Source organism: Salvelinus fontinalis, chromosome 17 (assembly GCF_029448725.1).
Source record: "Salvelinus fontinalis isolate EN_2023a chromosome 17, ASM2944872v1, whole genome shotgun sequence".
In the NCBI taxonomy this organism is placed as follows: Eukaryota; Metazoa; Chordata; class Actinopteri; order Salmoniformes; family Salmonidae; genus Salvelinus; species Salvelinus fontinalis.
In genome coordinates, this window is record NC_074681.1 from 24,706,289 (window position 1) to 24,733,885 (window position 27,597).

General features: G+C 44.8%; 2 protein-coding genes across 8 annotated transcripts in view; one reads left to right on the forward strand and one right to left on the reverse strand.

Moving 5' to 3' along the window:
* LOC129814021 (dipeptidyl aminopeptidase-like protein 6) overlaps nt 1–11,650 on the forward strand; it is a 164,887-nt gene extending 153,237 nt beyond the window's left edge. For all 4 annotated transcript variants that reach the window (XM_055866762.1, XM_055866761.1, XM_055866760.1 and 1 more), the window contains exons 17-26: nt 2,951–2,998; nt 3,192–3,290; nt 6,428–6,497; nt 6,699–6,893; nt 7,129–7,183; nt 9,269–9,368; nt 9,492–9,550; nt 9,640–9,712; nt 9,911–9,984; nt 10,103–11,650. In XM_055866762.1, the coding sequence (XP_055722737.1) occupies nt 2,951–2,998; nt 3,192–3,290; nt 6,428–6,497; nt 6,699–6,893; nt 7,129–7,183; nt 9,269–9,368; nt 9,492–9,550; nt 9,640–9,712; nt 9,911–9,984; nt 10,103–10,252 (923 nt within the window). In that variant the 3' untranslated portion in view covers nt 10,253–11,650. The remainder of the gene's footprint in view (nt 1–2,950; nt 2,999–3,191; nt 3,291–6,427; nt 6,498–6,698; nt 6,894–7,128; nt 7,184–9,268; nt 9,369–9,491; nt 9,551–9,639; nt 9,713–9,910; nt 9,985–10,102) is intronic.
* A 199-nt stretch (nt 11,651–11,849) lies between these two features.
* Nucleotides 11,850–27,597, reverse strand: part of LOC129814020 (rho GTPase-activating protein 21-like) — a 73,349-nt gene continuing 57,601 nt past the window's right edge. For 3 of the 4 annotated variants that reach the window (XM_055866755.1, XM_055866759.1, XM_055866758.1), the window contains 11 exons: nt 27,190–27,254; nt 26,923–27,047; nt 26,468–26,610; nt 26,102–26,263; nt 22,848–22,926; nt 22,640–22,713; nt 22,427–22,516; nt 22,147–22,314; nt 21,769–21,880; nt 17,953–17,984; nt 11,850–14,991 (listed from right to left, as the gene is read on the reverse strand). In XM_055866755.1, the coding sequence (XP_055722730.1) occupies nt 13,342–14,991; nt 17,953–17,984; nt 21,769–21,880; nt 22,147–22,314; nt 22,427–22,516; nt 22,640–22,713; nt 22,848–22,926; nt 26,102–26,263; nt 26,468–26,610; nt 26,923–27,047; nt 27,190–27,254 (2,700 nt within the window). In that variant the 3' untranslated portion in view covers nt 11,850–13,341. The remainder of the gene's footprint in view (nt 14,992–17,952; nt 17,985–21,768; nt 21,881–22,146; nt 22,315–22,426; nt 22,517–22,639; nt 22,714–22,847; nt 22,927–26,101; nt 26,264–26,467; nt 26,611–26,922; nt 27,048–27,189; nt 27,255–27,597) is intronic. The other variant, XM_055866757.1, reaches the window with a different exon arrangement.

A 27,597-nucleotide genomic window follows, 5' to 3' on the forward strand; every position in this document is an offset into this window, starting at 1 on the left:
ATGAGGACGGGCTCAGCGCTGCATGGCCTTTTTTATGTCTGTGTTCTCATTCTCTCTGAGAACGTTAATCATCGTTCTCTCCTACCGGTGCAGTTGCCATGGCAGCTGATTCAAATCAAATTGTATTTGTCACATACACATGGTTAGCAGATGTTAATGCGAGTGTAGCGAAATGCTTGTGCTTCAAGTTCCGACAATGCAGTAATAACCAACGAGTAATCTAACCTAACAATTTCACAACAACTACCTTATAGACACAAGTGTAAAGGGATGAAGAATATGTACATAAAAATATATGAATACGTGATGGTACAGAACGGCATAGGCAAGATGCAGTAGATGATATAGAGTACAGTATGTACATATGAGATGAGTAATGTAGGGTGTGTAAACATATAAAGTGGCATTGTTTAAAGTGTCTAGTGATACATGTATTACATAAAGATGGAAAGATGCAGTAGATGGTATAGAGTACAGTATATACATATGAGATGAGTAATGTAGGGTATGTAAACATTATATTAAGTAGCATATTAAGTAGCATTGTTTAAAGTGGCTAGTGATACATTTTTTACATACATTTTTCCATTATTAAAGTGGCTGGAGTTGAGTCAGTATGTTGGTAGCAGCCACTCAATGTTAGTGGTGGCTGTTTAACAGTCTGATGGCCTTGAGATAGAAGCTGTTTTTCAGTCTCTCGGTCCCTGCTTTGATGCACCTGTACTGACCTCGCCTTCTGGATGATAGCGGGGTGAACAGGCAGTGGCTCGGGTGGTTGTTGTCCTTGATGATCTTCCTGTGACATCGGGTGGTGTAGGTGTCCTGGAGGGTAGTAGTTTGCCCCCGGTGATGCGTTGTGCAGACCTCACTACCCTCTGGAGAGCCTTACGGTTGTGGGCGGAGCAGTTGCCGTACCAGGCGGTGATACAGCCCGGCAGGATGCTCTTGTGCATCTGTAGAAGTTTGTGAGGGTTTTAGGTGACAAGCCGAATTGTGTGGGTGGACCAATTCAGTTTGTCCGTGAAGTGTACGCCGAGGAACTTAAAACGTACTACCCTCTCCACTACTGTCCCGTCGATGTGGATAGGGGGGTGCTCCCTCTGCTGTTTCCTGAAGTCCACGATCATCTCCTTTGTTTTGTTGACATTGAGTGTGAGGTTATTTTCCTGACAACACATTCCGAGGGCCCTCACCTCCTCCCTGTAGGCCGTCTCGTCGTTGTTGGTAATCAAGCCTACCACTGTAGTGTCGTCTGCATACTTGATGATTGAGTTGGAGGCGTGCATGGCCACGCAGTCGTGGGTGAACAGGGAGTACAGGAGAGGGCTCAGAATGCACCCTTGTGGGGCCCCAGTGTTAAGGATCAGCGGGGTGGAGATGTTGTTACCTATCCTCACCACCTAGGGGCGGCCCGTCAGGAAGTCCAGTACCCAGTTGCACAGGGCGGGATCAAGACCCAGGGTCTCGAGCTTGATGACGAGTTTGGAGGGTTCTATGGTGTTAAATGCTGAGCTGTAGTCGATGAACAGCATTCTCACATAGGTATTCCTCTTGTCCAGATGGGTTAGGGCAGTGTGCAGTGTGGTTGCGATTGCGTCGTCTGTGGACCTATTGGGGCGGGAAGCAAATTGGAGTGGGTCTAGGGTGTCAGGTAGGGTGGAGGTGATATGGTCCTTGACTAGTCTCTCAAAGCACTTCATGATGACAGAAGTGAGTGCTACGGGGCGGTAGTCGTTTAGCTCAGTTACCTTAGCTTTCTTGGGAACAGGAACAATGGTGGCCCTCTTGAAGCATGTGGGAACAGCAGACTGGGATAAGGATTGATTGAATATGTCCGTAAACACACCAGCCAGCTGGTCTGCGCATGCTCTGAGGACGCGGCTGGGGATGCCATCTGGGTCTGCAGCCTTGCGAGGGTTAACACGTTTAAATGTTTTACTGACGTCGGCTGCAGTGAAGGAGAGTCCACAGGTTTTGTTAGCGGCCCGTGGCACTGTATTGTCCTCAAAGCGAGCAAAGAAGTTGTTTAGTCTGTCTGGGAGCAAGACATCCTGGTCCGCAACGGGGCTGGTTTTCTTTTTGTAATCCGTGATTGACTGTAGACCCTGCCACATACCTCTCGTGTCTGAGCCGTTGAATTGTGACTCTACTTTGTCTCTATACTGACTCTTAGCTTGTTTGATTGCCTTGCGGAGGGAATAGCTACACTGTTTGTATTCGGTCATGTTTCCGGTCACCTTGCCTTGGTTAAAAGCAGTGGTTCGCACTTTCAGTTTCGTGCGAATGCTGCCATCAATCCACGGTTTCTGGTTTGGGAATGTTTTAATAGTTGCTGTGGGTATGACATCGCCGATGCACTTGCTAATAAACTCACTCACCGAATCAGCGTATTCGTCAATGTTGTTGTTTGACGCAGTGCGGAACATATCCCAATCCACGTGATCGAAGCAATCTTAAAGCGTGGAATCAGATTGGTCGGACCAGCGTTGAACAGACCTGAGCGCGGGAGCTTCCTGTTTTAGTCTCTGTCTATAGGCTGGGAGCAACAAAATGGAGTCGGCGCCGGAAGTTTAACATGACACTTGACATTTGTTTAGAGGGTCCACTCTGGAGAGGAAAAAGGGCAACGGTCTTTTCATTAATTCGATCTTGTGAGTGGAGAGCAGCCCTGGTCTGTTCTGAGTAATAATAACAGCCAGCTATTCATTCAGCTGCTCCCCAAGGTGCTACAGACAGACAGTGGCTTCTCAGTAATGACACATGGCTGGCTGAGAAGGGTTATTTCTAGACTTGCATTACTAAAGATGGAAAGAGTGAGAGGGATTTTTTTGTTGCTTTTCCATTAGAGGCCATTTATATGAACCTTCAAGTGTTTCTTCCTATAATAACCTACAACCTCCAACTCTCTCTCTCTTTCCCTGCCCCGCCCCCCCCATGTATCACCATCCAGGCCCCGATGTACCCAGTGTTGCCATCTACAGCACAAAAGACCGACAGAGTGAGTGCTATGAAGCCTGACCCTGGACTGTACCATAAAGGGCACTGAAGCTGAGGGGCATTTTATTCAGTATAGTGTCTTTAATATCACTTCACAAAAAATTCAATGGGAAATGTGTTCGATGCTTCATGAAGCTGCCACTCAGACTATACTGTAAGTGAACAATGAGACTCTTTCTTCCATGTCACTGCAGAGGTCCTGGACCTGGAGACTAACGAGGGAGTGAATAACACGTACCACAGCATGCAGATGCCCAAAGTGGAGTACGAGACCATCACCATAGACGATTACAGTAGGTATCCCTCCATGGTGCACTTATCCATAGGAAGCTAGACAATGCCCTTTTCATCTGCATTCTTTAAGATGACATTATATATGTCATCATATGGCCTGTGGAGTGGCTCAGTGGTCTAAGGCACTGCATTGAAGTGCTAGCTGTGTCGCTAGAGATTCTGGGTTCGTGACCGGGAGACCCATGGGGCGGCGCACAATTGGCCCAGCGTCGTCCGGGTTAGGGGAGGGTTTGGCCGGCAGGGATGTCCTTGTCCCATCGTGCTCTAGTGACTCTTGTGGCAGGCCGGGCGCAGTGCACGCTGACATGGTCGCCAGGTGTATGGTGTTTCCTCCGACACATTGGTGCGTCTGGCTTCCGGGTTAAGTGGGCATTGTGTCAAGAAGCAGTGTGGCTTGGTTGGTGCTTTGGAGAACGCACGGCTCTCAACCTTCGTCTCTCCCGAGTTCGTATGGGAGTTGCAGCGATGAGACAAGACTGTAACTACCAATTGGATACCACGAAATTGGGGAGAAAAAGTATGTGAACCCTTTGGAATTACCTGGATTTCTGCATAAATTGGTCATCAAATTTGATCTGATCATCATCTAAGTCACAGCAAAAGACACACAGTGTGCTTCAACTAATAACACAAAAATTATTGTATTTTTCTTGTCTATTTAAACATTCACAGTGTAGGTTGGAAAAGGTATGTGAACCCCTAGGCTAATGACTTCTCCAAAAGCTAATTGGAGTCAGGAGTTACCTAACCTGGTGTCCAATCAATGAGACGAGATTTGAGATGTTGGTTAGAGCTGCCCTGCCTTATAAAAAACACTCACAAAATGTGCGTTTTCTATTCACAAGAAGCATTGCCTGATGTGAATCATACCTCGAACAAAAGAGATCTCAGAAGAAATGTTGACTTGCATAAAGCTGGAAAGGGTTACACAAGTATATCTAAAAGCCTTGATGTTCATCAGTCCACGGTAAGACAAATTGTCTATAAAATGGAGAACGTTCAGCACTGTTGCTACTCTCCCTAGGAGTGGCCGTTCTACAATGATGACTGCAAGAGCACAGCGCAGAATGCTCAATGAGGTTAAGAAGAATCCTACTGTCAGCTAAAGACTTACAGAAATCTCTGGAACATGCTAACATCTCTGTTGACGAGTCTACGATACGTAAAACACTAAACAAGATTGATGTTCATTTGAGGATACCACGGAAGAAGCCACTGCTGTCCAAAAAACCCCATTGCTGCACGTCTGAAGTTCGCGAAAGAGCACCTGGATGTTCCACAGAGCTACTGGCAAAATATTCCGTGGACAGATTAAACTAAAGTTGAGTTGTTTGGAAGGAACACACAACACTTTGTGTGGAGAAAAAAGGCACAGCACACCAACATCAAAACCTCATCCCAACTGTAAAGTATGGTGGAGGAGGCATCCTGGTTTGGGGCTGCTTTGCTACCTCAGTGCCTGGAAAGCTTGCTATCATCGACCGAAAAATGAATTCCCAAGTTTATCAACACATTTTTTCAGGAGAATGTAAGACTCTCTCTCCGCCAATTGAAGCTCAACAGAAGTTGGGTGATGCAACAGAACAACAACCCAAAACACAGAAGTAAATCAACAAAAGAATGGAAGAAAATACGCCTTCTGGAGTGGCCCAGTTAGAGTCCTGAACTAAACCCGATTTGAGATGCTGTGGCATGACCTTGAGAGCGGTTCACACCAGACATCCCAAGAATATTGCTGAACTGAAACAGTTTTGTAAAGAGGAATTGTCCAAAATTCCTCCTGACCAATGTGCAGCTCTGATCGGCAACTACAGAAAACATTTTTTTTTAGGTTATTGCTGCCAAAGGAGGGTCAACCAGTTATAAATCCATGGGTTCACATACTTTTTCCACCCTGCACTGTGAATGTTTACACAGTGTGTTCAATAAAGACATGAAAACGTCTAATTGTTTGTGTGTTATTAGTTTAAGCAGACTGTGTTTGTCTATTGGTGTGACTTAGATGAAGATCAGATCAAATTTTATGACCAATGTATGCAGAAATCCAGGTAATTCCAGAGTCCACATACATTTTCTTGCTACTGTACTCTCACAGTAATCACACAAACCTTCCATTCACTCCTGAAACTGCCTCTTTGAAGATAGGCTAGCCAGCCGTGTCGATGGTTCCCATTGGGGGATGAAAGTAGCATACAACAGTGATTTGAGAAGAGTAGTAGAATGGTCCCACTTAAATTCACTTTTCTAGATACTTTACTTAGGACAGCTAATCAGCCGTACCAATGATTGTCTGTGAGCTTCTCACCTCGACCTTGTGTTGATATTCAGAGTTCGAACCACTTTGGATGTGAGCTGCAGCTACACGCCTCTCTGGTCTGAAATGTAATTTCTTTACCAATCCTTTATGCACTCTGGTTAAAAGTGTCAGTTCCGTCAGACTGACACGCGCTCTGACCTCACTCGGGGCGTGGCTACTTACTGTGCAAAGTTTATAGAAGACAAATGATCTCTTATGGCTCCTAAAATCCCATTCCTATCTTAACAAAAATAATTTCATAATTTTTCATATTTCATACACAATGTTAAAGATGGAGACTTTGTACATGTAGTGTATATATAATCTTTAAGTTACAGTATTTCCCTTTTAACATTTTTAATGACATCACAAAATAACAACCCGTATGACATTATTATTCTTTAGATCGCCTCTGACCATTCCACACATTCTATGTTAGAAATATTGTTCCAGTATTAACTTTAGAATGTGTTTGAGTTTCGGCGGGAAAACGTCTCTGGAGACAAAGCACATTACTTTTTGAATTTGGAGAGGGAGACCCTGGATCTCCTCTAATTTAAAACAGGGCATGAGGTGTCAACCCCCACCAGTTCCCTTCTCCCCCCTCTGTCGGTGAGAGAGGGTCTGGTTGAAGTCATCCATTGCCAAGCTGATCTGACCTATTTGTATCCTCAAAGGACAGTCATGACACAGCATTCAGGATTAGACTCACCCTTTGTATAATGTCTTCATAAATGCTGATATGCACTACTGGGCTGCACTCTAACAATGGCATTAGTTATGAGATTTGAGATGATAATTTAAGAAGAACCACATTTCATTTAGTCTTGTTTCTTGCAGCTCTGACGATGCAGATTCTGAAGCCAGCTGGTTTCATAGACACAGCTCACTACCCCCTCCTGCTACTAGTGTAAGTATGGCAACAACTACCCCCGCACACACACAATACAGTTACTATGTTATTCTAGATAAAAATATCATACAAACCCCAGTAGAGATTATATTAGAATTATAGCATATTCTGTTTTGACATTGGACTCATGACTTTGGACCATCACAGAGAGCTATAATGGATCATTGGTTCTTCCTGTCTGTCCTCCGTTTCCCCCAGGGACGGAACACCTGGTGGACAGATGGTGACAGAGCAGTTCCGTGTGGACTGGGCCACGGTGCTGGTGAGCAGTTATAGCACCATTGTGATCCGCTTTGACGGCCACGGGTCCGGGTTCCAGGGCACCAACCTCCTCCACCGCATCAGGAGGAAACTGGGCGTGATCGAGGAGAGGGACCAGATGGAGGCCCTCAGGTGAGAAGGAGGGAGAGACACACCTGGACACAGTATAATCTTCTTTGAGAATTCAAATAATTGCTCCCTCTTTATATGCTAACACCATGTTATCACATCTTACAGTTGCTATTTGCAGGTACAGTTTAATTACAGTGGGAAAAACTAAGATACAATTTTTCATTATAGCACGTTACTGGGTTGTTGGAAATCTAATACCAACAAAGCATTGATTGTTTATTCTTCTTTATTCTAGACTGATATCGAAAGAAATGTACATCGACAAAAGTCGAATTGGAGTATATGGAAAGGTAGGGAGAATCAATGCTTGAAGAACAGAAGCTAGCTACTTATTCAAGCCATGTAAAAAAAGTTATTCAGTTCCCTTTCCTCCTCTTGTCAATTCAAGTACTGTATCTGAGCTGAAGAAAGAGTGGGCGAGGGTTTTACTCTGTCTGGAACATGGAGCAGAAGCTCACTCCCACATATCTAAACTCAGCAAAAAAAGAAACGTCCCTTTTTCAGGACCCTGTCTTTCAAAGATAATTCGTAAAAATCCAAATAACTTCACAGATCTTCATTGTAAATGGTTTAAACACTGTTTTCCATGCTTGTTCAATGAACCATAAACAATTAATGAACATGCACCTGTGGAACGGTCGTTAAGACACAAACCGCTTACAGACGGTAGGCAATTAAGGTCGCATTTATGAAAACTTAGGACACTAAAGAGGCCTTTCTTCTGAATCTGAAAAACACTAAAAGAAAGATGCCCAGGGTCCCTGCTCATCTGCGTGATCGTGCCTTAGACATGCTGCAAGGAGGCATGAGGACTGCAGATGTGGCCAGGGCAATATATTGCAATGTCCGTACTGTGAGACGCCTAAGACAGCGCTACAGGGAGACAGACAGACAGCTGATCGCCCTCGCAGTGACAGACCACGTGTAACAACACCTGCACAGGATCGGTACATCCGAACATCACACCTGCGGGACAGGTACAGGATTGCAACAACAACTGCCCAAGTTACACCAGGAACGCATAATCCCTCCATCAGTTCTCAGACTGACCGCAATAGGCTGAGAGGCTGGACTGAGGGCTTGTAGGCCTGTTGTAAGGCAGGTTCCCACCAGACATCACCGGCAACAACGTCGCCTATGGGCACAAACCCACCGTCGCTGGACCAGACAGGACTGGCAAAAAGTGTTCTTCACTGACGAGTCGTGGTTTTGTCTCACCAGGGGTGATGGTCAGATTCGCGTTTATCGTCGATGGAATGAGCGTTACACCGAGTCCTGTACTCTGGAGCGGGATCGAGGTGGAGGGTCCATCATGGTCTGGGGCGGTGTGTCACAGCATCATTGGACTGAGCTTGTTGTCATTGCAGGCAATCTCAACACTGTGCCTTACAGGGAAGACATCCTCCTCCCTCATGTGGTACACTTCCTGCAGGCTCATCCTGACATGACCCTCCAGCATGACAATGCCACCAGCCAAACTGCTCGTTCTGTGCGTGATTTCCTGCAAGACAGGAATGTCAGTGTTCTGCTATGGCCAGCGAAGAGCCTGGATCTCAATCCCATTGAGCACGTCTGGGACGTGTTGGATCGGAGGGTGAGGGCTAGGGCCATTCCCCCCAGAAATGTCTGGGAACATGCAGGTAACTTGGTGGAAGAGTGGGGTAACATCTTACAGCAAGAACTGGCAAATCTGGTGCAGTCCATGAGGAGGAGATGCACTGCGGGACTTAATGCAGCTGGTGGCCACACCAGATACTGACTGTTACTTTGATTTTGACCCCCCTTTGTTCAGGGACACATTATTCCATTTCTGTTAGTCACATCAATCAATCAAGTTTATTTTATATAGCCCTTCGTACATCAGCTAATATCTTGAAGTGCTGTACAGAAACCCAGCCTAAAACCCCAAACAGCAAGCAATGCAGGTGTAGAAGCACATGTCTGTGGATCTTGTTCAATGTATGTCTCATTTGTTGAATCTTGTTATGTTCATACAAATATTTACACATGTTAAGTTTGCTGAAAATAAACGCAGTTGACAGTGAGAGGACGTTTCTTTTTTAGCTAAGTTTAGATATGATGTGAGCTTCTGCTCTGTTGCACTATAAAAGGAATAGGGTCCCATTTGGGATTCATAACTACGAGAGCAACTACACACGACGGCCCAGCAACAACAGAAATATTTCAATCAGGTTTCAGTTTGGAAGTCCTCATTTGTCTATAGAAAGTTATGATGTGTATGCAGTTTGTCTTTGGAGTGGTGTATGTGAAGGCTCTAGCCTTGATATGGCAACAATGTATTTCTATACTGTTTGTTCAAGAAACACGATACTATTAAGTGTCCCTCACTAACTGTACCTTATCTGTCTATATAGGTTTATGGAGGATATTTAGCCACCCTGCTTTTAAGTTCTGAAGACTCCCTGCTTAAATGTGGAGCAGCCGTCTCGCCCATCACAGATTTCAAGTTGTATGGTAATGATTTGCTTTTGCAACATCATTTCTTGCCGCATGAATAATTTCTCACTACAAACAATGTATTTTAGTTTGAACAGTGCCTTATAACATGCTATTACGTGTTCCTTCTTTATACACCAGCTTCAGCATTTTCAGAGAGATACCTTGGATCACCAAAGACAGACTCTCGAGTATACTCGGTAAAGATTCATCACTTCGTACACTTTATCCGCTAGTCAGACAAATAATTTGTATTTCATGCTGCTGTTCGCTGTCCTCTTTCCTTCAGGTGGCAAGTTTAGCACACCGGGCAGCTCACCTAATGAACAGGAAGTACATGATCATCCATCCAACTGCTGATGGTACAGTCATTACTATCGATCAGTTAGCCTTTCCTAGATCTATCGGTTTGTGCTGTCTTGCCAACTCCTATTTGGGCATTGGCTAAGTTACTGTCAAAGCAGTCTTATTAACTGATTAACTTTGAGGCTGAATGTTGAAGTACTGTGACTGAATATACACATCTTACATGTCATGTTACCCTCTCTCCTTCCCTAAAGAGAAAGTCCATTTCCAGCACTCTGCAAAATTCATCAACCATTTAATCAATGAGAAGGCAAATTACTCTCTACAGGTAAGCTTGACAACATGTTTAGGACATTGTTATGAAGGCATTATGAGCACTGTGTCAAATATTGTTACCTACCTACCTACCTACATGCCTTTTATTTTGTAATGTCTTTGTACTGTAGATCTACCCAGATGAGGGACACTTCCTGCATAGCGATGGCACACGGCAACACCTGAGCCAATCACTAGTTAACTTCTTTGAGGAGTGTTTCCGACTGCCGGACTTACCAAGCGAGGACAAGAAGGACAAGGAGGATGAGGGAGATGTTTAAACCAGCTGACACGTGGTTAACACTCCAGCTACCACAGCACAATATGCAACAAATCCTTCTCAACTCATTACCCTCACCCCTAGCCTGGCCCAGATCTGTTTGTGCTGTCTTGCCAACTCTGATGGTCAGCTGTGACAATGCTCATTTAGAGTTGGCATTGGCAAGCCAGATCTAGGAGCAGGCCAACCTACTCCACCCTCTGTATAATTTGGGCTCCTCTTTAGAGCACAGTACCTGCATGTACCAAGGACCTCACACCTCGCTCTTCATCTTTATTCTTCATCACTTTTAGTTGGGTGACAACTGGACTGGCCAGCAAGACATCTCCATCATGGATGTTGACTTTGGTAAATAAAATAAAAATGTCTTAGCAGTGAACAAGTTATTTTTTGGGGACCAATAATCTGGTCACTGAAGAACCCTCTAGTAACCCCCCTTGTGGACAGCTAAAGTAGTGAACCACCACTCCAACCGGCATCTATTGAGGGATGCATTTCCTCTCCCACCACACACACAAGTAAATATATAGTGCTCAACGAACATCAAGGCTTATTTTCATTGCAGTAAACATGGATGAGCTACCTGTTGTTGACTCCACCATCCACCAGAGTTTGTGTCCATGATTCTGATGTTAAAACAGCAGCACACAGAACAACTTATTTCTCTTAATTGCTGTTGGTAATGTTCAATATGTCTTTCAGTAAGTAATGTGGCTTTGAGTTAATGTATGGTGGTCACATCGGCCCATGATTTCCTTTCCAAATGAGTGAGGGTACAAAGTTAAAGTAATACATTTTTTTCACTCCTGTCATTTGGAGAGGCGCTCTAGTGTTATGGAAGGGCACAATTCAATCCGTAGCGCTGAAGATCTGTGCTAAAGTGCAACTTCTGAATGTGGGAACATTAAAATGACTATCGCGCTGTAGTGCAGGTTCTTCAGTGCTACTGATTGAGTCGAGTGCTTAGTCACTGTGCCTTACTACTGGGGGTAGACATATTCATGTCAAGGACTGTAACATTTCATTTTTCATCTAAGAAAGATTTGGACATAATTTACTTGAGTTGAATCATTGCTCAGACCAGTCCATATGGTTAAAAATGTAATGCGATTTTATAACTCCCATTATAAAAGTGTACTATTATTCTTGTATAATAGACACAAACCTGACAGTTCTGGCTGTTGTAACTACATCAAAAGGATCATGAGGCATATTCAGTGTAGGTTTTAGAGAGTTAATGTTTGGTTCTCTGTCAGCTCATTTAAATGAAGTGTTCAGTGGCTTGACCGTCTGTCCCCATGACCTCACTTCTGTTAGTTGTCAGCTGTTTTACAAAATGTTGAAAAGTCTAACTAGAACTGTGTGTGTGTGACTTGTACATAAAGCATTTTCAAATTTACTTGGGTACATTTTGTTCTTGGTGGCTTTGTTTTCATTGGACACTGCCCAGCTAAAGAAGGAAGTTTACCATAACTCCTACCACACACAAGCAACATCAGTTGAGGTAAACATTAGGGCATGATAGTTATAGAATAATACTATTTAGCAGGAACTAACCAGGGAAGGTAGTGCAGTAGATTGTAAAAACACCAGCCATATGCTTTTAGCCATTGATAAGATTTATTTCCAGTGTTTAGGAGCCCATGCCCCTCCACTCAGAGAGAGAACATGCCATAATGATACAAACAGTCCAGCAGCTCAATGAAGCCTTTTCACATGCAGGGAGGAATCTCTCATCGCTCCCCAGAGAACCACTGGACTATCACAAGTCTGTAATCTAACACCCACCCTACCATCAGCAACATCTCAATACTGTACTTTTTACTTAGAAAAAAAAATCTGGAAATGAAACAAAGGCAGCTAAAATATGGCATTTATATACACATGGTACTTATTTTATACAGAAATATTTTAAATTCAAGTTCTGTTAATCCAAAATGCAAAAAAAGGAAATGAAAAAACAAAAGTATAAAAAAGGTGAAGAGCAGAGTGGAATGCCTAGGGAATGGAAGCTCGGCCTTCCTCTGTTTAAGATAGAACCTGTAGAATGACAGTGTGAGTCCACGATAATATCATTCACAGTCAAATCTTTATGCATCTCAACAAAGACGATTTGGCACCCTTTACATTTCATTATGAGGCACTTCCTATTGCGAAAGAAACATGATTTCTGATTTGATTATTCATATTCTTCTCCCTCTTGACCCCCCCCCATCTGATGCCCTTAATTGACCAAAGCATGAAACCACAAGCACACAGCATATTGAATTAGAGGGAAGTAGTTCACTGCTTTTTTCTTAAAAGGGTGGAATAAAAACAGTTATTTTGTATTTTCATGACGTCATTAGTCCAGTGTCTTGTCACAATGCACCTTGAAAGAGGTCACTCGACGGCAGTCCAGAACACAGGCTATCCCGAAAATAAAAACACTTCAAGTAGAGAGGAAGAGGAATCTGTACAATTTAAAATATGAACAAGCAACTAAAGCTTTAGTTAGTATTACAGCAAGCACGTCGTACATTCTTAAAATTTGGTTACTGAAGGACTCACTTTTAACCAACCGAGACCCTCATACAACAAAAATAGTTCCTCTGCAATACTTTAAAACAAATCTGCCTCCTACAAGTCAGTTACTGTATTTTCACAATCTTTAACTTGAAACACCAGCCATGTTTACACTTCCTTACACCAATCAACTTTCTGACTCATCAGTTCATCCATGAGCAAGAGGCCCTCGAGTCACAATCTTCAGCATAACAGGGATTTCTGTTAAGAGTGAGGATTTCTCTACCCCAACGCCCATCCCAAAGTCTGTCATTTGTCATAAAAAAGGAGAAAATGTATCAACATGAATTGAATGTTTTGTTCCATGCCTTGTTGTGTCAGTCAGATAAACCACCCCTGTGCAGTAACCCTTATTATTTTAAGCGTACAAACACACACCACCAAACAGACTGAGTAAACACACTAACGTCACTTCACAGTACCTGTACATGCTCACTGGTCATTTACAAACATCACTCACATCCACTCACAGACTCTCAAACACATACACATCTCACAGACAGAAAGACAGACAGACACCACCTCTCACAGGTACTGGTAGAAGCGAGACTGGACCACCTGAGCACCAGAGAGTTTGTGTGGGTGTGCGGTGGCTGACAGATTCAGGCTTTTACTCTGGGGACCTGTGTCTCCGTTCAGCAGCTCAGCTGGAGCTGGGCGTAGTGAGAGGGGGTCTGAGAGTGACGACGACGGGGCCTCCTGGGCCTGGTGGTTGGGGTTCTGGGGGTCGGGGTTGCGTAGGAGGAGCAGTGCCCCCTGGTGTTCAGAGAAGTCCAGGCTTACCTCGGGATTGGAGGTGCGGTGGCGCTCGCGGGCAATCCACTCCCGGATGGAGAAGTCTTGGGAAGAACACTTGGGCTTCAGCCGGTCCACAGCCGACAGCTCTGCCCGCGAGCCCCCGCCCATCCCCCCCTGCCAGTCCCCCATCACAGACAACTCAGCAAAGTCCCTCTGGCCTCCCATGGTGTGTCTGCGTCTGATGTTCTTCTTCTTGTCCCTGCGTCCCTCTGGAGAGTGGCTCTGCTGGGTGCCCACCCCGAACATGTCGTCTACGGACGTCCGCAGACGGAACTTCAGCCGGTCTGTGATCTTGAGACGCCATGCAGGCTCAATTCCCTTCTCTGACTCGCTGCGGGAGGAAGAGCTAAGGCTGCTGGTGGAACGCCCCTTAAACACCCCCAGAACGCGAGACAGCCTATTGGAATCCTTGTCGCTCTGCCCTCCGTCCAACGAAGAATCGCTGTCAGTCTTCTGACGCGCAGCAGATTTCTTCCTGGAGAGAGTATCACACTCAATGAGTCTGTGGGAGGGGAGGGGCCTGGGCGCATCCGGCACGTCTGATTGGCTGAAATCTTTCCCCGGCTGGGTCTCCGTCACGCTCCCAATAAACACCGATAGGTCGCTCTCGCTGTCCGTCTCCATGGGCCGGCCCTCACTAATCAGCTCACTACGCTCATCATCAGCGTCATCTCCTCCCCTGCTCTCGGCCACCGAGTGTACCTCTGGACAGAGCGTGCTCAGCTCGGCCCCGGTGAGGAAGGTCATGGAGGAGGTGGTGGAATAATCTGAGGTGATGGAGCTGACCTCGGCCCCCAAGCCACTGGCCCCAGTTTCTGGTCCCAGGGCCCCTGTCCTCCCATGCCTCACCCTGTGTCCCGTCACAGACACTTGAGAGCTGGTGCTGTTCATGGTGCCCAGGTCTGAGACCTCATCGTAGTTGGAGGGTGGGTCAGACAGAGATGACTGGTGGGCCACCTGCCTGCGGTGGCCGAGGTGGGGGGACTGGGAGGTGTAGGGGGAGCGCGTGGAGGAGGTACGGAGGCAGGGGGAGGGGGTGTGTTTGGGAGAGGGGGATGGAGAGGGCTGAGACATGAGGCCGTCTGAACGGGACTCTTCCCCGTTGGTTTGGACCCTGTCCCCTGGCTGTTCCCCTCTCTCGTTGGCCTCCCTCTCCACATCCGTCTGGCTGTCTGGGGACCAGGCTGGGTGGAGGTCCTGGTGGCTCAGGCTCTGCTGTTCTGGCTGCTCCTTCTTAGCAAACACGGCGTCCAGGTCGTCGTCAGAGCTGCTGGGCTGAGCCTTGTCCTTGGGCTTCTTACGCTTGCGGCTGACAAAGAAGGAGGAGCGAAGCATCTCCCTGCTACACTGGTCCTTCCCAGAGCCCCACAAGCCCTGCTGGGACAAAACACCAGGACGTCAGTCACACACACACCAATCACTAACGTCTACTTTAAAAAAAATCCACCTTTCCAGAAACAAGTCTCTCACCGTTGCCGCTTGTTATAGACCCCCTTCAGCCCCCAGCTGTGCTCTGGGCACCATATGTGAATTTATTGCCTCCCATCTATCTTCAGAGCTCATAGTGTTAGGTGACCTAAACTGGGATATGCTTAACACCCCGGCCATCCAACAATCTAAGCTAGATACCCTCAATCTCACACAAATTATTAAGGAACCTACCAGGTACAACCCTAAATCCATAACCATGGGCTCCCTCTTAGATATCATCATGACTAACTTGCCCTCTAAATACACCTCTGCTGTCTTCAACCAGGATCTCAGCGATCACTGCCTCATTGCGCGATGGGTCCGTGGTCAAACGACCACCCCTCATCACTGTCAAACGCTCCCTTAAACACTTCAGCGAGGCCTTTCTAATCGACCTGGTCCGGGTATTCTGGAAGGATAGTGACCTCATCCCGTCAGTTGAGGGTGCCTGGTTGCTCTTTAAAAGTGCTTTCCTCGCATCTTAAATAAGCATTCGCCATTCAAAAAATGTTGAACTAAGAACAGATATAGTCCTTGGTTCACCCCAGACTTGACCAGCACAAAAACATCCTGTGGAGTTCTGCATTAGCATCGAATAGTCCCCGCAATATGCAACTTTTCAGGAAAGTCAGGAACCAATACACAGTCAGTTAGGAAAGCTAAGGCTAGCTTTTCCAAACAGAAATTTGCATCCTGCAGCACTAATTCAAAAAGTTTTGGGACACTAAAGTCCATGGAGAATAAGAGCACCTCCTCCCAGCTGACCACGGAACTGAGGCTAGGAAACACTGTCACCACCGATAAATCTACGATAATCGATAATTTCAAGAAGCATTTTCCTACGGCTGGCCATGCTTTCCACCTGGCTACTCCTACCCCAGCCAACAGCTCAGCCCCCCTGCAGCAACTTGCCCTGGACCCCCCCCCCCCCCCCCTTGCCCAAGACCCCCCAGCTGACCAAGACAATCTGGACTTTCTCTTTCTAAAAGTATCAGCCTAAACTGTTGCAACCTCCATTACTAGCCTGTTCAACCTCTCTTTCATATCATCTGAGATCCCCAAAGATTGGAAAGCTGCCGTGGTCATCCCCCTCTTCAAAGGGGGAGACACTCTAGACCAAACAGTTATAGACCTATATCCATCCTGCCTTGCCTTTCTAAAATCTTCGAAAGCCAAGTTAACAGATCACTGATCATTTCAAATCCCACCCTACCTTCTCCACGATGCAATCTGGTTTCCGAGCTGGTCATGGGTGCACCTCAGCCACGCTCAACGTCCTAAACGATATAGTAACCGCCATCGATAAAAGACAGTACTGTGCAGTCGTCTTCATCAACCTGGCCAAGGCTTTTGACTCTGTCAATCACCGTATTCTTATCGACAGACTCAACAGCCTTGGGTCCTCAAATGACTGCTTTGCCTGGTTCACCAACTACTTCTGAGATAGAGTTCAGTGTGTCACATCGGAGGGCCTGCTGTCCGGACCTCTGGCAGTCTCTATGGGGGTGTCACAGGGTTCAATTCTCGGGCCGACACTTCTCTGTATATATCAATGATGTCGCTGCTGGTGATTCTCTGAGCCACCTCTACGCAGACGACACCATTCTGTATACATCTGGCCCTTCTTTGGACACTGTGTTATCAAACCTCCAAACGAGCTTCAATGCCATACAACACTCCTTCAGTGGCCACCAACTGCTTATAAACGCTAGTAAAACTAAATGCATGCTCTTCAACCGATTGTTGCCCGCCCGACAGGCATCACTACTCTGGACGGTTCTGACTTAGAATATGTGAACAACTACAAATACCTAGGCGTCTGGCTAGACTGTAAACTCTCCTTCCAGACTCACATTAAGCATCTCCAATACAAAATGAAATCTAGAATCGGCTTCCTATTTTGCAACAACGCCTCCTTCACTCACGCTGCCAAACATACCCTCGTAAAACTGACTATCCTACCGATACTTGACTTTACAAAATAGCCTCCAACACTCCATTCAGCAAACTGGATGTAGTTTATCACAGTGCCATCCGTTTTGTCACCAAAGCCCCATATACTACCCACCACTGCGACGTGTATGCTCTCGTTTGCTGGCCTTCACTACATATTCGTCGCCAAACCCACTGGCTCCAGGTCATCTATAAGTCTTTGCTAGGTAAAGCCCTGCCTTATCTCAGCTCACTGGTCACCATAGCAACACCCACCCATAGCACGCGCTCCAGCAGGTATATTTCACTGGTCATCCCCAAAGCCAACACTTCCTTTGGCCGCCTTTCCTTCCAGTTCTCTGCTGCCAATGACTGGAACGAATTGCAAAAATCACTGAAGCTGTAGTCTTATATCTCCCTCTAACTTTAAGCATCAGCTGTCAGAGCAGCTTACCAATCACTGTACCTGTACACAGCCAATCTGTAAATAGCACATCCAACTACCTCATCTCCATATTGTTATTTATCCTCTTGCTCTTTTGCACCCCAGTATCTCGACTTGTACATCTATCACTCCAGTGTTAATGCTAAATTGTAATTATTTCACCTCTATGGCCTATTTATCGCCTTACCTCCCTACTATTCTACATTTGCACACACTGTACATAGATCTTTCTGTTGTGTTATTGACTGTACGTTTGTTTATGTGTAACTCTGTGTTGTTGTTTTTGTCGCACTGCTTTGCTTTATCTTGACCAGGTCGCAGTTGTAAATGAGAACTTGTTCTCAACTGGCCTACCTGGTTAAATAAATTCAAATTCTGCTCTGAAACGGAATGGTCAATTGCTAATCAATCTGGATAAGAACATCTGTTAAATGGCAACAAAAAAAAAAAATAGGAGGTAAAAGATGGACAGAAAACGTGGTGCCACTTACCTTTGATTTGGAGGAGTCACTGCATGCTGAATCTGGGAGAGGAGAAGGCATGAGAAAACATCTTTAAAGCATTTACAATCTGCTGAACAACACAATTATCAAGTCAGGGAGAGAGGACAGACTGTAGGCAGATCACAGGGTACAGTGAAGAGACCGACAGAAACCTGCACTGTGAGGGGGCAGGAGATTCAACAGAGGGGATTTGTAGCTCACAGAGATGAAGGAAGGAAACAGAAGAAAGACACTGTCCATGAGAGTGGAGGAAGAGGTGGCGGCCAGGAATGGAGGGATGACAGGAACAAGATGAAACACCCGGCAGTGTGCACTAAGACAGGAAGCAGCTCATGCTCATAACAGGACGTACCCAAAGGGACTACATCAACACATCACGGACCACAGGTTACATCAGTCACAAACGATTACAATACACAGTCAACCACCAGCAACAGGGCATTTGTTCTCATCTCAGAGACAATCACATAGGAAGGGATGACAACACGTCTCTGTTAAGGGGACACAGTTGTGTGTTGTAGTCTGTTGTTCCACCCATGCAGGCTAGCCACGATAAAATGGGCAGGTTGTGCAATATGTCTAGAACTCTATTCTATAATCCCTGTAGCACTCTTGAACATTCTGGGTTAGGTCAATTAAATATGATTGACGACCACAAACACTACAAAACAAGGTCCGTACAAAAACCTTATCAAAGAAACCATTCCCTATATAAATATTACCACTATCAAGTCAGAATAGTGTGTGTTAGGTGGGGGGTACGGCTTAAATGAAAACTCCACGCAAAAAACATCTTCTGGTATTTGATTCTTTAGTCCATTGCTGATGCATCATACAGATATACAGCCGGTATGATACATTTTTCATATGATGGAAAACGCAGAATCATACAGTGCATGTTAAGTTAAAGCCGTATTCTCAAATTGATTAAATAAATTAAAAAATCCTCAAATCGACACAATACCCCAGAATGACAAAGCAAAAAGTGTTTTTTACATTTTTGCAAATGTTATAAAAAACAAAAACGCCTGATTCAAATAAGTATTCAGATCCCTTGCTATGAGACTCGAAGGTGCATCCCGTTTCCATTGATCATCCATGAGATGTTTCTACAACTTGATTGGAGTCCACCTGTGGTAAATTCAATCGATTGGACATGATTTGGAAAGGCACACACCGGTTTATATATGGTCCCACAGCTGACAGTGGATGTCAGAGCAAAAACCAAGCCAATCGTTTTTTTTTGCAGCATTGAAGGTCCCCAAGAACACAGTGGCCTCCATCATTCTTAAATTGATGTAATTTGGAACCACCAAGACGCTTCCTAGAGCTGGCCACCCGGTCAAACTGAGCAATCGGGGGAGAAGGGCCTTAGTCAGGGAGGTCACTCAGACTCCAGAGTTCCTCTGTGGGAGAAACCTCCAGAAAGACGACCATCTTTGCAGCACTCCACCAAATCAGGGTGTTATGGTAGAGTGGCCAGACGAAAGCCACTCCTCAGTAAACGGCACATGAAAGCCCGCTTGGAGTTTGCCAAAAGGCACTTAAAGACTCTCAGACCATAAGAAACAAGATTCTCTGGTCTGTTGAAAAGAAGATGGAACTTTTTGGCCTGAATGCCAAGCTGGGTACTGAGTAAAGTACTGAGTAAAGGGTCTGAATACTTATGTAAATGTAATATTTCCATATTTTTTTGATAAAAACCTGTTTTTGCTTTTGTCATTGTGTAGATTGTTGTTGAGGGAAAAAACAACAATGTAATACATTTTAGAACACGGCTGTAACGTAACAAAATGTGGAAAAAGTCAAAGGGTCTAAATACTTTCCCAATGATGAAATGATGATGAAAAATGCATCATAACGGCTGCATTTCTACATTTAGAAAATTCTATATCTTCAAAACTTGATCGCTGACATGCAAAACAGTTTGTGACTATATCAACAATGGACTAATGAAACAATGGAATTTTCCTTTAAGTGTGTTTGCTTGATTTACGAGTTTTGTGTGTCCGAGTTGGGGTCAATTCCATTTAAATTCTTGTTAGCTGTATTGGACATGGAATATCTCCATATAGGAAATGCCATGTACCTTAATCATTTGGAATATAGGTGGAACTGACCCAAAATCTGGTGTGTATATCAGTGTGCTACACAAGGTTTTTGATGGGGAAGGTGGGTGTTTGATAGATGTGGATGGTCGGTGTGTTGCGGTAGAAGTACGTAGCAGTGAGGGAGGAGCTAGGTGGCAGTGTGACTGTAGTTGGTGTTTCTGATGCTGAAAAAAAACAGTGGTTCATTGATAAGACATGGGGTGAATCTCAGAAGTATTTTCCTGATTCCGTGAATCATCTCCTCACCTCTTTCACATATCAGAGGAAGCAAGGAGAGATCTCCTCAGACCTTCTCCCCCAATGCTGTCCTTGCTTCCATCTAACGTTTTCAGTAGACTGCACGCAATAAATAGAATACCTTCGAGATTCACCCTATGATGTCCATCTCAAATGTATGACTGAGAGTCAAATGTGACAGGAGGGCAGAAAGGGACAAAAGCAATCAGAGCTACTTTACTTACTATCTCACCGGCATCCATCTAACCTCCCTAGTCAATGTGTGTGTAACTATGTTCTGATCTCTCCTAGATGTATTTGTGTGTTAGACAACAGCCAGCTCAGCCCCCCACCACTACAACCCCCCCCCCCCCCTCAGACACCATGACAGTAATGCCACATGAGCAGGCGGTAGTGAAACCGTGGTTTGACCGTACCATGCTACTTGTCCTCGCGATCAGCTTTAGAGACAAGAGACAGCAGAAAGGCTTTCAGAAGAAACTACTGCAAGCACTGCTCTGTATGTATCCATTAGGTTATAAGGTATTTTCATTTTAGAGAAATGTGAAAAACGTGCACACCAACAGGAAATGACAAAACATCGACGTCTCTTTCTTTCTGTTTTTCTTTTTTCCCGCTCCTTCATGTTTCACCCCAAGTTAACAGAGCTGAGGGTTTCTGCAGACTAGGCAGCTACACTGGGGACAACACTCATCGTCCTTCTTCCTACAGTCCCAGCTGTCCACCACTGACATTACAGAGTCCACCAGTGACATCAACGAGTGATTGACGCCACCCACTTGGCCTGTGTCAGATTGGGTCAATGTGTGAGTGCTGCACAGGGACAGGGGAGAAAAAAACACACTACACACAAACCAAGGGTAGAGGTCAGAAGGGTTAATACTTCCACTCTGTTGTTTTGTTTGTTTGTTGTTTGAGGGGAAAGAACATGCCGGGTTTATATGGGAGGGGAAGAAAAGAAGTCTTCATCTCAACATAAAGAGGAAAGCACGGGGAAAGATGACATGAGCAAAGGAAAAAATAAACATAAAAAAGCAAAAAGAGAGAACTGGGGAAATAATCTAATGTAAAAGACAATTCATCGTCTTGGGCAAATGAAAAAAGAATGACAACAAAACAGACCTTAACAAAAGGCTTAACAACATTTGCAAATTATTTTCAGCAATTTCCAATTGGATAACCGAAAATCCTTCCATTGAAGAATTGCTAAAATAGCTTGCCTTTACAAAAGCACGAGACTTTTCAGTAGACTTGCTTAGCTTTAGATCATCTGATGGAAAGCAAACAAGAAGCCTCTTACTTTAGGACTAACAAATACATACAGGTACATTCTGAACATACACACGCATGTCCTGGGTCCCTATTTCTGAGGCTCATTAGTATACTGGTAAAACTGTCACAGGACTTGCATTAGCACCACGCCAGGTGTGGTAACAGTGAGAAAAAGGTGAGTTACCTGAGACTTCCGCAGCTGAGGTGGTTGTTGTGGTCCGGCCGATGTTGGACAGCAGGTGGTCGATGTTCGGCACAGGCTGAGACTGCACTGTACTCTCCTGTTCCACTGAGGTCTGCAGGAGAGAGATCCAATGAGGGAGAGGAAAGTAGAGGAGGAAAGAAGTCAACGAGGGATGCAGAGAGAAAAATGTTCACCTCATACAACACTTTAGCCAAACAGCAAGATTAACAAACATCCACTACATCACACACTGAACATTCTGTGTTATTACCAGCTGAGAGTGGCATGACCGAGTGTGTTTAGATAGGTGTGTGCATGTGTGTGTGTGTATGTGGGGTGAGAGAGCAGTAGCGAGATGGCGAGAGAGATGCTACGTACAACAGGGTCATCGTCCCCCTCCTCAGTGAAGAACCAGTCAAACTGCTGAATGAGGTTCTCCACTATCTTGCACTGGTCTGGCATGTGGTTGACCATATTGGTCATGTTGTCCTCTGAGGTCCTGACCAGAGTCGGTCCAAACACGATGGCCAGGTTACGAGGCTCCATCTGGGGGGAGAGAGGAGACATGAGTGGCATTCAGTCAAGTCCATACACAAGGCCTCTATTAAAAGGCTCCATTTATAAAAAAAAATACATTTTATCCCTCACACTGACATACCTTATTTTTCTCACAGTTTTCAGAGACCAACTTGAGGTGTCCAGAGAGAAATTTGAGGGTTTCATAGTGATGCTCAGGCAATTCAAGGATCTGCGAAGAGAAGAGAACCAACCTTCAATGCTTGAATGCAACAAAAACATACCGCTAAACTACATGAAGCTCTTATTCCTATAGATCTATCATAAAACCCTCATAGCATGAGCTGTAACTTACCAGCCTCTTGAGCTCTTTCAACCTCTCCACTGCGTCTTCTGTTCGATTGGCTTCAATAAAATCTGCATATTTTTCTGTAAATAGAATACAAGGACCACTTAGTTCCTTTAACAGCCACGACTAAATAATTAGGATTGATTAACAATGCTTTCTTAACCAATTGTCTTTTCTTTATAGGCATGCATTTACTGTGTGTTCATTCTCTCACCATTTGTAAAAAGGGGTTCTGGAAGTTTCCGGAAGAAGGATTTCAGTAAACTACTGATCACATTTAGGTCCCTCCATTTCTGTCAGGGAAAGCAAGTGAGAAAACCATTAAAGGCGTTATTGTGAGGTATGGTATGTTTCAAGTTTTAATGTCACATGCACAAGTACAGACAAGTGCCTTTCTTGCAAACTCAAAACCCAACAACGCAATAAATCAATAAGAATGTAATACTTAACTTCTTTGATATAGGGGGCAGCATTTTCACTTTTGGATAAATTGCGTGCCCATAGTGAACTGCCTCCTACTCTGTCCCAGATACTAATATATGCATATTATTATTACTATTGGATATAAAACACTCTGAAGTTTCTAAAACTGTTTGAATGATGTCTGTGAGTATAACATAACTCATATGGCAGGCAGAAACCTGAGACAAAATCCAAACAGGAAGAGAGAATTCTGAGACTGGTCATTGTTAAACTCATCGCCTATTAAATTCCCTGTAATATATGGATCTGTTTGCACTTCCTACGCCTTCCACTAGATGCCAACAGACTGTAGAACGCTGAATGAAGCTTATGCTGTGTTGTGGGACCGGATGGGAGGTGTTTGAGTCAGTGGTCTGGCAGATTGCAGCTTCTTGGTCACGCGCGTTCCTCATGATATCGCCATGCATTCCATGGAGACTGAAAAGAATTCTCCGGTTGGAACCTTATTGGATATAAATGATAACAACAACCTGAAGATTGATTCTCTACTAAGTTTGACCAGTTTATTCGACTTGTAATATAACATTTTGAAGTTTTCGTCCGACGTTTGCCTACATCTGCGCGAGTGTTTGGACACGTGTACTAAACATGCTAGCAAAAGTAGCTAATTGGACATAAGTAATGGACATTATCAAACAAAATAACGATTTATTGTGGAACTAGGATTCCTGGCAGTGCATTCTGATGAACATAATCAAAGGTAAGGGAATATTTATGTAATTTCATATTTCTGTTGACTCCAACATGGCGGAGAAATGTTAAATCTGAGCGCCGTCTCAGATTATTGCATGGTGTGCTTTTTACGTAAAGTTTTTTTAAAATCTGACACAGCGGTTGCATTAAGAACAAGTGTATCTTTAATTCTGTGTAAAACATGTATCTTTCATCAAAGTTTATGATGAGTATTTCTGTTATTTGACGTGGCTCTCTGCAATTACTCCGGATATTTTGGAGGCATTTCTGAACATGGCGCCAATGTAAACCGAGATTTGTGGATATAAATATGCACATTGTCGAACAAAACATAAATGTATTGTGTAACATGATGTCCTATGAGTGTCATCTGATGAAGATCATCAAAGGTTAGTGATTAATTTTATCTCTATTTCTGCTTTTTGTGACTACTATCTTTTGCTGGGAAAATGGCTGTGTTTTTCTGTGGCTAAGTACTGAGCTAACATAATTGTTTGGTGTGCTTTCCCCGTAAATCCTTTTTGAAATCAGACATGTTGGCTAGATTCACAACATGTGTAGCTTTAATTTGGTGTCTTTCATGTGTGATTTCATGAAAGATTGATTTTTATTGTAATATATTTGAATTTGGCGCGCTACATTTCTTCTGGATTTTGGCCAAGTGGGACGCTACCATCCCACCTATCCCAGAGAAGTTAAAGAAAACAGTAACACAGAGCAAGAAATAAGAAATATGTAACACAATAAGTAAGTAAGCATACTATATACAGGGTCAGTTCCAATAGCATATTTACAATGTGCAGGGATATTGGAGTGATGGAGGTAGATATGTATAGGGGTAAGGTGACTTGGCAACAGGATATAAGATAAACAGAGTAGCAGCAGCTTGTATGTGAGTGGGTGTGTTTGTATGTGTAGAGTCAGTATAAATGTACGTGCTTATTACGTGTCAGTGAGCAGATTGAATTGTGTGTGTGTGTGTGTGTGTGTAGGGCCCTGTGAGTGTGCATAGAGACAGTGCAAAAATAAAGGTCAATAAAGATACAAGGTAGACTCAGATAGTCCGTGTAGCTATTCTGTTAGCTATTTATCAGTCTTATTGCTTGGGGATAGAAATTATTAAAGAGCTGTTGGTACCAGACTTGATACACCGGTACCGCTTGCCATGCGGAAGCAGGGAGAATAGTCTATGGCTTCGTTTGGAGTCAATTTTCCAGGCCTTCCTTTCACACCGCCTGATATAGATGTCCTGGATGGCAAGGAGCGCGGCCCCAGTGATGTACTGGGCTGTCCGCACCACCCTCTGTAGAGCCATGCGATCGAGGGCGGTGCTATTGCAAGACCAGGCAGTGATGCAGCCAGTCAAAATGCTCTCAATGGTAGAGCTGTAGAACTTTGAGGATTTGAGAGCCCATGCCAAACTCTGCGTGTGTGTTTGGACCATTTTAAGTCTTTAGTGATTTGGACACCAAGGAACTTGAAGCTCTCGACCTGCTCCACTGCAGCCCCGTCAATGTGGGCATAATCCCCCCCCCCCCCCTCTTTCCTGTAGACCACCATCAGCTCCTTGGTCTTACGTTGAGGGAGAGGTTGTTGTTCTGGGACCACACTGCCAGGGCACTGACCTCCTCCCTGTAGTCTGCCTCATCGTCGTCGGTGATCAGGCCTACCACCGTTGCGTCGTCAGCAAACTTGATGGTGTTGAAGTCGTGCGTGGCCACTCAGTCGTGGGTAAATGGAGAGTACAGGAGGGGACTAAGCACACATCCCTGTGGGGCCAATGTGTTGAGGGTCAGCGCGGTGGAGGTGACGTTGCCTACCCTCACCACCTGGGGTCGGCCCGTCAGGAGGTCCAGGATCCAGTTGCAGAGGGAGGTGTTCAGACCCAGAGTCCAAAGCTTGGTGACGAACTTGGGAGGGGACAATGGTGTTGAACGTTGAGCTGTAGTCAATGAACAGCATTCTCACATAGGTATTCCTCTTATCTAGGTGGGTGAGGGCAGTGTGGAGAGCAATTGAGATTGCGTCATCTATGGATCTGTTGGGGTGGTATGCAAATTGGAGTGGGTCTAGGGTATCTTGGATGGTGGAGTTAATATGTACCATAACCAGCTTCTCAAAGCGCTTCATGGTTACAGAAGTGAGTGCTACTGGGCAGTAGTCATTGTGGCATGAAGCCTTAGAGTTCTTGGGAACAGGAATGATGGTGGTCAGCTTAAAACATGTGGGGATTACAGACTAGGACAAGGAGAGGTTGGTGTGTGTCTGTCTGTATATGTGTGTGTCACTCACATCTTCTTGGATGTCTATGTCACTCATCAGTCCTTTATTGTCCAGCTCCTCCTGCATGCTGGAGATGGCAGCGTTGTTCCCTGGTACTCTGTAGATCCCAGTGTACTCCAGCCCCCTCTCCTCTACCAGCTTACAGCACACCTCCACGATGAGGGGAACAAACTACACGGCATAAAGCCTTTAGCATTATACATATTGGATGAATCAAGAAACAAATAAATAGATACCCCTTTTATAAACATGAAGTAGAACTTAAACCTCGTAAATGTAAGACCATCAAAGGGGAACAAAACACATGCTCAATTCATTCAACATCATTTCCACCATGTCTTTCTCACATGTGAACACACGCACTCTCTCACTTACCCTGTTGGTCTGTGCAGATGGGCAGTCATCGAGGCGCACCCCAAAGGTGACCCCAGCTGTGGCCTTCTTCTCAAAGGGCTTCCTCATGATGCCGGGGATGCCCCTCCTCCAGGCAGCCTTATCCCGTGGAGGACTGGAGTCATCTGACAGAACACACACAAAGCAGCCGTGTCAGAGCTAATCCACATTAAAGATACACACTCAAACCACACTAGCTACTGGAGGGTCAACAGCTGCTTCTGCAGACAGCCATAGATAAACATTTTCAATAACATTTCTACATGAAGGCCTACTATATGTACTGTCTACCGTTGTCGTGTAATGTGCACCTTTACTGTGTAGAATAGCTACAACGTCGGCACTATGCACTCCTCTTCAGCTGTTTGGAAAGGACACAGCATGTCTACTGGTGGTAAATGTAATCCCTTGCTTTAAGCCCTTTGTTGTAATCTTACCCCTCTCTCCTGTTTTGGGTGAGTGTGGGCTCTTGCCTTCTCCCTTCCCCCCCAGGAGGGTGTGTCTGATACTGAGGGACTGCCGGGAGGTTTTAGGGGAAGGCTCAGTCTTGGTGCTGGGGGCACTGGATCCAACACAGAGACAGATATTCTAGTACATTCAATAATACTATGTGTGTGTGACTTTAATGGCTTGTGCATAGGAGTAGGTCTAAAAGGACATTGCATTGTGGGTCAAATAAAGAGGGCATGTGTCAGGCTGCATACCTCATCATGGTGTTGTACTCTCTGATCTTTCTGCTGATCAGGTCCTGGCTAGTTATACCAGCATTCTGAAACACATCATAGACAACAAAGTCAGTCCATGTAAAGAATCAAACCTAAAGGGTTAATCACTGATCTACCGTTTGTGTAGAGAGTTTAAAGTGAATACGATTTAGTAGTTTACCACACTGAATCCTGTTTGTGCTATTTAGAAGTCATGGGCTGGTCCCCAGTAGTGAGACTCTGTGGGAGACTGAGACCACAGACAAAGACACGGGGCAAACAGCTGAACAAGCAAGTGCACTGTTAGCTCATTTCACAGGCCAACAGACAAGTTACCATACAACCAAGATGAAGTGATAGAACAGCAACAGTAAAACATTCTTGTTAGAGTCCAGCAGGGGATGTTTT